General features: G+C 29.9%; 1 protein-coding gene across 1 annotated transcript in view; it reads left to right on the top strand.

Moving 5' to 3' along the window:
• The first annotated feature begins 8,264 nt into the window (after positions 1-8,264).
• LOC106690072 (facilitated trehalose transporter Tret1) overlaps positions 8,265-9,603 on the top strand; it is a 12,547-nt gene continuing 11,208 nt past the window's right edge. Inside the window, exon 1 of the mRNA XM_014435346.2 lies at positions 8,265-8,491. Within this exon, the coding sequence (XP_014290832.1) occupies positions 8,332-8,491 (160 nt within the window). The 5' untranslated portion in view covers positions 8,265-8,331. The remainder of the gene's footprint in view (positions 8,492-9,603) is intronic.

The following is a 9,603-nucleotide window of genomic DNA, read 5'->3' as shown; positions in this document are numbered from 1 at the left end:
TCACATTATTTTACATTTGTTTTAGTGGCAAACCCATTTGAAACCTCCCGCCAGATGATCAATTACAATGAATTAATTAAAAAATAACGTGTGTGGTTATCTAAAAATTATAAATGTTTTGTAATATATGAAGTGTAAATATTGTTCTATTGAAGAATAAAGAACGTAATTATCGTTACATATATATCTTTATCGTTTCACACGAACACGCACTAAAACACCTATTATATAAAATCAATTGTGCAGTGAATATGTTTTCCAAGGATAAAGATTTTAAAAATGGAAAAAATTCTTCGAATTACAATCAGCTTATCCTGTAGGTAAGCTCAATTCCTTTGCACGATAACGAACAGCTCGAAGGTTATAGGAATATGTATTGTATAACCAACTTGCACATCATAAAAGATTGTTTATTAAAAAAAAAAAAAAAAAAAAAAAAAACTTTGTGCCTTTTACTGATGAGATTTCTCTATACCAGAGATTATACCATATCACATTTCTTCTACTGTATCCATCTTCAATGCATGACATATCTGTCAATTTTACTATTTCTTAATAATTATTATCTTTTTATACAGTCCATGTTTATATTCTTGTTTAATTATTTTACTCTATATAGAATATATATTCTTTAATTTTATTTTCCTATTTATATTAACTTATTATTTTCTTATACATTTTAATATTTTTTTTTAAATACCCAAAATGGATCTGTTTAAATAATTATAAACACGTAGGCAATAGAAAAAATATGTGTTTGTTGAAGCTTGTGCATTTTTTATGAAAATCACATAAATTACAAAACCAAAAAAAAAAATTATAATAATAAGTTATATGCTTTAAAAATAATGCTTTTAATAAGTCAATAATTTTAAACTAGAATCCATTATTATTTTTATAAAAACAAAACAATTATATCAAACTTTGCTATGGTATATATCCCTCACATGTTAACGAACTGACCTCTTTCAAGTGTAGCCGTAGTACAAAGTTGCCGAGAGCACTCCAATTGGAGCCTTTTAATAAACTCAGTAGTTGTTCTGGAGATCAGGATAGCATAACAAAATATTTTATTTTAATTTCACTATACTTGTGACAGGTTCCCAAGAAATGAAAGGAATCTTCCTTTTCATCGGAGTTATCGACACTCATGCCTCCAGGGTTTTACACTTAAGTTGAGCCAATGCCGCTCACTTTATTAATATTAACTTATTATTATCTGGCATATTCATTGTTCTTGCTACACACCAATTACCACTTTCCCTACCTACTGCCGCTATTATCTTTCCGTCCTACCCCACATTCCTTACTGAATTTTTCTATCTTTTAATTGTACATTTGTTAATATATTATTATTTGTCATTACTTCAGTAGTACATTTGTAATTCACTACTATAAATTTACTAATATATATTTTTTCTATATTTGTACCTTCCTTGATTTCCAATCGGATCATCTCCTTACGATCGGATATTTTGTGCATTTCAATCGGTTATTCCTTATAATCGGTAGCATAATTACTGTAATATTAATATTATCGCATACATTATAAATACGAGTGGATGCGTCGGGAGTGTGGTCAGCAAAAAAAAAATATTTATTCACGCCGATGTTTCGACCTGAGTTTCAGGTCTTCATCAAGGAGCTTTTGGCGAGATTCTGGTTGAACTCGACAGATCACCTAATGAGAACCTGAAAATCAGGTCGAAACGTCGGCACCAATAATTTTTTTTTTTTTTTTGGCTGACCGCACCCTCTGACCGTCTTCTCCAGTTATTAATCTATAATAAAACTATCTGCACCCGATTATACATACATGATTTGATCATCAAGTTTCGACAATATCGTTCCTTTATTGATGATAGTGACTTCTGGGTGAGAAAATGATCCATTCTATGGTTTTATCCTAGTCATTTATATAAGACTAGGACTCAGTGGAGGTGAAAAGAGGACCAAATGGAAAGGCAAGCGCTATTTAGGAGACGGAAGAAAGTTGATCCATTCTGTGGGGACTCGGTCTCAGCTGCTGCCCTATAAGCTAAGAGCTGTATAAATCAGAGAAGAACGACGGCTTCTCACCGCGGTTTTTCCAGCATCTGTTTCTTATGGTACCACTCTTAAGGGGCACTCTCCCCTCTCCCCATCCTCCTTTAGCACTGAAGAAATAAAAAATGGCTGCCTCCCTGGGACAATGGCCGGAGATTAATGCCGAGGTTCGGTTCCTTAGGGACACCGATTCGGGCCATTGATAGCTTCGGCAACTCAAGCCTTGCTTCCTTTTCAATGGTTCTTATCGCAGAGATAGCCACCTATTTTATTATTTGGAAATTAATGAGTGGGGGAGTTATCCAGAGGAGGGATGGCATGCATTCATCGCATATCTTATTTCTTGTTTTATTTATTTACTACTTTATTATTTTTGATATTCTAATATTTGTTAAATAGGGGACTTTGTTGATAAAATGAAATAAGGGTTGTAAAATGGAGGGGAAAGAAAAAAATAAAATAAATTTAAAAGCTTGTATTTAGTTTCTAGACTGATATTAATTGTAAAAGAATACTGTGGAAAAAAAAAATGTTATCTTTCTATTATATTGTATCATATCAAAAAATGTAATTTATATATGTCCGATCACGGATTGATCAGTATGCTGTGTAATGTAGCAACCCGATGTATTTGGGCAGCATGAATGAATAAATTTCTTTCTCTCTAATGTTCTGTGTCAGATGATGCGTCTTAGGAGTTGTATCAAATCCAAAACAATTGCTTTAATAAGAAATAAAAAAAAAATTGAAGTTTTTTAATGGAACCTAAAGTATAATAGAACATATTGTTACAATAATTTATAGAAAAGTGTTAAAAATTTGTATGTGAATTAAGTTGGTATTGGCTTTAGAACTAAAGTACTTTTACCGTTAAATTACTCTAAAAGTTAGAGAAATTGAATTTAACACAAGAATCCAGTATAAACCAGCTATATAAATGGTTTATACTGGATTCTTGTAATAATTATTCTATACAGCTATTTACAGGCAGTAAGTGATTGAACCCTCTTTATAACGATCTTATAACCCTCATTATAAGTTAATGTTTTCAATGTAACCCTTTACTATCTATAAGACCCCAAGTAAATATTTTTTACCTCCTTTAGTTCCTGACTTTGTTCAGACTAAATTAGACAAAAATTTGAATTTTATATAAAATAACATTTTTAATGGATTCGGTACGAAGTGTCACCTATTACCTAAAAGCCGGACCTTTGTTATAACTCATCTCGATATAAATAAATAAACTTAGATATAAACTATGTAGAAGCAGTTGGATTAGTTTTTGTTTTATATTTTATTTTTTACCGAATATATATATATATATACACCCACACCCATTATCCACTGGCTCTCTATAATTGAGGCATAGTTGGGAGAGGAGTGCTTAGAGTCTGGAGTCCTGTCATATTGTATGTTTCTGGGTTCCCTTTTTATATAATGTAATAAGGATGTAAATATTGTATGGAGTTATAATTGTGTTTAAGATGATTTATTTTAATTTTTGAACTTAGTTGTTTTCTTATCTTGCTATTATTTAGCTTATTTATTATTAATTTACGATGTGCTTATATTATTATTGGGGGAGCGCGGTGGCACTGTGGTAAGATACGATGCTACTAACTCCAAGGACCCGGGTTTGAATCCGGCTGGGCAAAAAAATATTTTCTGTTGAACTGTAGCCGTGAGTCAACTCTGTGGGTTCTGGAGACCTCCTGGGGTCCACTCAGCCTCATGAATTGGGTACCCTTAAGTGGGTAAAAGTCTGGCGGTCGAGCGTGATCCTGACTAAATCACCTCCTTGCACAACCTAACCCTTTATGGGTTGTAGTGGTACAGATTTTAATTTTTTTTTAAATATATTATTTTATTGTTATTATTTATTTACTTCTCTATTTTACTTTACTATGTACATATTTATGATTGAGTACTAACAGCCCTAATATATAACAGCTTTGAGTGTGACACATTGTATATTACTATAAAACTAGCAACTAACAAATAATGAATTTATTCTGTAGTAAAATAAAATAATAATCTGCGTTATTAATGTAATATTTTTTGTATGTTCCAGGTAAGTTGAGATACTTTATACACATCACAACAAAGATAATGTGCAGATCATGTGAGTATTTCATTTATTAATTATACAATTGCCTGAACCCATAACGTGATAGGTGGATCTGTGACCCGGTAATATTATTTATCTACTTTTTATATCACGTACATTTTTTATATTTTCTATGCCCTATTGGTGTATAGAGTTTGATATAAGAAGTAACAAGAATGGGTGAAATTTCTTATACTGCATTTTAAGACATGAAAGAGGAAAGCGATATAAGCCAGCTGGAAATTGGAATAGTGGATCCAGTTTGTGTTTTGAAGACGGTGCTAACTAGGTTTCGTGATATCAGTAGTCAGTAAGTTGGTGTAAATGTAAAAATGTCCTCTGAAGGTATGTCTGCAAATTCTTTGTTAAGGAGATAATCACACCTAAAGATTTTCATTGTTATAAATTATTTAGGATATATGAATTAAATAAAACTTATTTATTTGTTCCAACTACTTTGTTAATTAAACGTAAACATTAAATTCATATTAAATGTCGTTCAAAGTGATTATTTTTCTGATTTAAGAAAGCAAGAAAGCAAAGAAAACCTCTTCTTGTAAAAAGTAGCATCATCAGAGAATGTTTCCTAAAAATTATGGATTATAATCAACTTGATTTAAGTACCAATTTTGAAAAATCTCTTGTTTGCCTAAAATCTTGCGGTAATAAATTTTGTAACCGCTGATAATGATATGGTTGAAGTCCATCTTTAATGAGAGTTCTCCACACTGTAGTTGGCGTAATATTTAATTCTGCCCTAACTCATTGTACACTGCCAGATGGATTATCATCAACATATTGTAATATGGTCGCACTCCTTTCTTCATTTTTTAAAGGAGCAAAAATACCATCAGCACATGGTTTTATAGCAAATGTACTATAGTCTTACGTTAAAACGTAGAGCTGAAGATATACTCATTTCGTAATCTTTGATTCAGAAATAGCCTGGCATGTTCACGACGGGGAGCATTACCATAAACTAAAAAAAACCGTACATAAACACCATATCACCATTAGTATAAATTGAAGGCATAATGATGAGTACTCTGCGAAAGCCTCTTACAAACTGATAAATGTTATTGACAGTTCCCAATGCTAATTCCAAATAGTACTAATCCTTATGTTGTCAATATTTTTTGTACAGTTAGGGATAAAAGGTCATATAAGTATTCTAATCCATCTCCTAAACAAAGCATTTGCGGACATACCTTCACTTTGAACAACATTTAATATGAATCCTTATATTAACATTTAATTAATAAAGTAGTTAGAACAAATAAACAGGTTTTATTTATTTCATATAACTTAAATAATTTATAACAATGAATATCTCCTAAAAAAAGCGTTTGCGGTCATACCTTCAGAGGATTTTTTTTTTCTTCTTTTGAAGTCCTTAGTTCATACTTTCAGTATGGCCACTTAACCCTGAAACACCGTTTATAACATATTAATTTATTTTGTTTTACAAATGTATACAAAGATGTGAATATTTACATTATAAATGTAATTGAAGAAAAAAGTTAAGAAAAACTTATTTTATTTCTCTCCTTATCTCTCTGCCTCATGTGACTGATATCACATATGTGCAATATATTATACAGTTATTACTATGCTGATTTGTATATATATGTAAGAATAGATTATACCACCTGAAAAAAAAAATATAACGAAATAATAAATTAATTTAGAAGATAAAGATTGAAGAGAAATAATTATTGTAATTGGTCCTTCAGACCCATCTAGAGTTTTGTGGAAGAAAAAATATCAATGTGAAGCTTTCTAATCACACAAATATGTCATTTAAAAACTTATTTCGTAAAAACACTCCATCATATTTACAATAAAAATTTTAAATTTCTAGAACCTGAAAAAAAAATTCAGATTAAGAGATCAGTGATTTAAAATTTCGTGTTTAATATCGTGATAATAAACTACCTATCAAGATTGGTAGGTTTATTAACCTGATGAGCTTCATAACTTATTATTAGTAAACTTTTTAGTTGTACTCCCTTACTCCTAGCCTTTTGTTTTAATTTACCTTTAGTGTTTGTAACATAAAATCAAATTAATATTTTCGTTTAACAATAATGTTATCGTAATACTAACTGTTATACACTGTACACTATAGTACAAGAGCCGGAAAGAAAAAAAGCAGTTATCTCACTCCAATTTCTGATTACTTTAAAGAAAACTATGTATAATTACTAGTCAAAATTGATGAGTCTGCCAAGTATAGATAGGGTTAATGAAAAATGGCGGCTTTTTCAAAACCTTAACAAACACTAATTTTTCATTCGGAGCTCTATATCTTAAAAACTACCAACAACACTAGAAAACCTAAGAGCACATTATTTAAAGAAGATTAAATTTTCTGTAATATTAGCCTTAAAAGAGCTATTTACATCAAATAGTTCTCGAGATATAGCTTTTTAAAAAGCAAAAATTCTTAAAAATCTACCGAAAGATTAGTAGTTAGTTAATTTATTTTGAGAAATCTATATCTCAGGAACTATGTGACGTACAGATGTCTATTAGCACTGAAATTAAAGCTAATTTAATGGACTATGAAGTAGTTTATGACCTTTACCTTCGTAGGAATAGTATTTTTCATGATATATGGTAAAATAAATTGATTTATAGTTGTTCGGACAATAAGTTTGATTTATGAAAAACCTCATTTCAGAAACCATTTGACGTACAGATGTCTGCCAGCGCTCATATTAAAGCTAGTTAAATTTACTATAAAATAGTTAATAATGTTTATCTTTGTAGGACTAGTAGTTTTTATGATATTTGACAAAATAAACTCACAAAATGTTAATTTCTAGTTCGTATAAAATGTTGGATTTTTGAAAAAAAATATCTCTAGATGCATAAGACGCACATATGTCTGCCAAATCTCAAAATAAAGGAAATGTAACTTATTATAAAGTAGTTTATGACACTTATCTTTGTAGGGGTAGTTTTTATGATATTCTCATATGAATATAAACTTGAAAAATAAAAAATGTCTAAACAACTATAAATCAATTTATATTAGCAAATTTCATGAAAACTATTACTCCTACGAAGATAAACATCATAAACTACTTTATAGCTCATTAAACTAGCTTTAATTTGAGTGCTAATAGACATGTGTACGCCAAATGATTTTTGAGATATAGATTTTTCAAAATAAATTCACTAACTACTGATTTTTCAGTACGTCCCATACATTTTTATAAAATATTTCTTTTTAAAAATCTTCATTTAGCAAGCTATATCTCGAGAACTATTTAACGTAAATATCTCTTTTAGGGTTCATATTTTAGCAAATTTGCTCATCTTTAACTGGCATTCTCTTAGGATTTCTTGTGTTCTTACTTTTTAAGATATAGGGCTCCGAATTAAAAATTAATTTGTTTTTGGTTTCAAACAGCCGATATTTTTTATTCCCCCTACCTATACTTGGCAAACTCATCAATTTTGACTTGTAATTATAAATAGTTTTCATAAAAGTAATCAAAAACTGGGGTGAGACAACTGCCTTTTTTCTCCTCTTGGGCTCTTGTACAACTATGGCAGTTGCTGACAAAGAGCCGTCTTGACTGAACTGTCACTCGCTTTAACGTGAAAGTCACTGAACTGCCTTAATATGTACTATCACTTATGGCACTATACCTAATAGGATAAAACTAGACAGTGAGACCTAGGGACACGACATTACTGTCATATCAATAGCTTTTCTCAGGTAATTCTTTCAGCTACATGTTAGCTATCATGCTATACTTAGTGCAGTAAACACAGTAAATGTTTTCATGATAGTAGCTTCACTACTATTACATGTATAACTGATTGTTCTACCCTGGATTAGTATATTATATTCTAAAAAAATAATACATAATAGAAAAAATATTGAAACAATATCTTTATTTAAAAACATTTATAAAATATATGTTACCTCCCTATTTTGTGTGATAGTTTTTATTTCGAACACCAGACGTAAGATGGAAAACAGAGGCCGTTATGCCACATGATATGCGTCACGCCTTGGACTCACTGCCTTCAGATTATTGGCTTAGAATCGGCTAATCTAGATATGTAGCGATTTCGCTACATATAACCGACGTGGAGTAGAATCTAAGATCATTGTTCAGCTTGAAGAACAACCATTAGCATCATCTATTCACATAGAGATGGTAGGAGTCCGTAGATGTAGTGGGGAAGAGAAGCAGTTGGTTGTATCAGAACAGATGGAGAAGGCCATGGTAGAGATTAGACCCTTGTCCTCAAGCGGATATATCCCACCAAAGGTCGTTCCTGGAAGGGGGAAGCAGGCACTTGCAGCTGCGATAGGTATGTACCCATTTTATTTTATTATAATTAATTATTATTTTAAAAATATTTAATTGTCAATTACTATTGTAGTTTAAAAAAAATATTTAGTTGAGACTTGGAAAGTACAAAATTAAATTAATTTAAATAATGTCTTTCCTTGCTACGTTACTTAGAAAGTACTTACATACTTTCCAAGTAAAGTAGTTCTACTTTATTTTGATAGTGTTTTTTTTTATCTTAATATACTAGAAAAGCATAAAATATAATGAATTGATTCCAAGTTAATTACCGTATAATCTGTCAAAAATAATTATAATATTCATTTTTTTCTGGTTTCAACCTATTTTTCATACATATTTTTTTAATATGATAGAAGTATTGCATCAAATGTTAGTATATCCAATTTTCAAAAAAATAGATTTTTTCGGCAAATTAAAATTCGTCATTTATAAAGTATTGCTTTTTTTTTTTAATGTTTAATTTAATGTTGACTAAAAGTGTTGAAATCAACATTTTCAACGTTTTCTCCACTAGTCCTTGTTTGGTTTCGGAGATTAATTGTTCAATATTAATAGTTTCGTTTAGTTATGAGACCTTACTAAAATAAGATTACAAAATCATCTGACGTATCTATTTGACGACTGATATAATCCGTATCCTAATTATTTACTAATTATTTCCCAAAAGTGGATGTATCGAATTTAGTGAGAATAAATCTATATATTTTATAGTGCGATGAATTATTAATTATTTTTTTCAGTAATTTAATAATATATACGTAAAACTATTTTATAAAAATAAATGAAAATCATACGTCTGAATAATTTTATGAATTTACAGTATTAGAATCACCATGATGTCCGTATGTTATATGTTAAATTTATTATTAATATCCTAACATTCTGTATAATACTAGAAATTTCATTTTACTTGTTATGAAATTTTTACCAATATGTCTGTACTGGACATAGTAAAATACTGAATTTTTACTGTTTGTCCTAGATTCTAAATGGGAATTTTTTTATGAAGTTAAAATAATGTTCATAAGTCTAGGTCACGGGTTTCAATAGGAAGTAGGTGACGAAGATAATTTGAGTGGTTTAGGGACTTGTTAGAACAATTGATATTTA

The sequence above is a fragment of the Halyomorpha halys genome, unplaced genomic scaffold (assembly GCF_000696795.3).
Source record: "Halyomorpha halys isolate HHAL.00 unplaced genomic scaffold, Hhal_1.1 Scaffold1568.1, whole genome shotgun sequence".
NCBI lineage: Eukaryota > Metazoa > Arthropoda > Insecta > Hemiptera > Pentatomidae > Halyomorpha > Halyomorpha halys.
The sequence above is the reverse complement of the archived record's forward strand: the minus strand, read 5'-3'. Positions and strand labels throughout refer to the sequence as shown.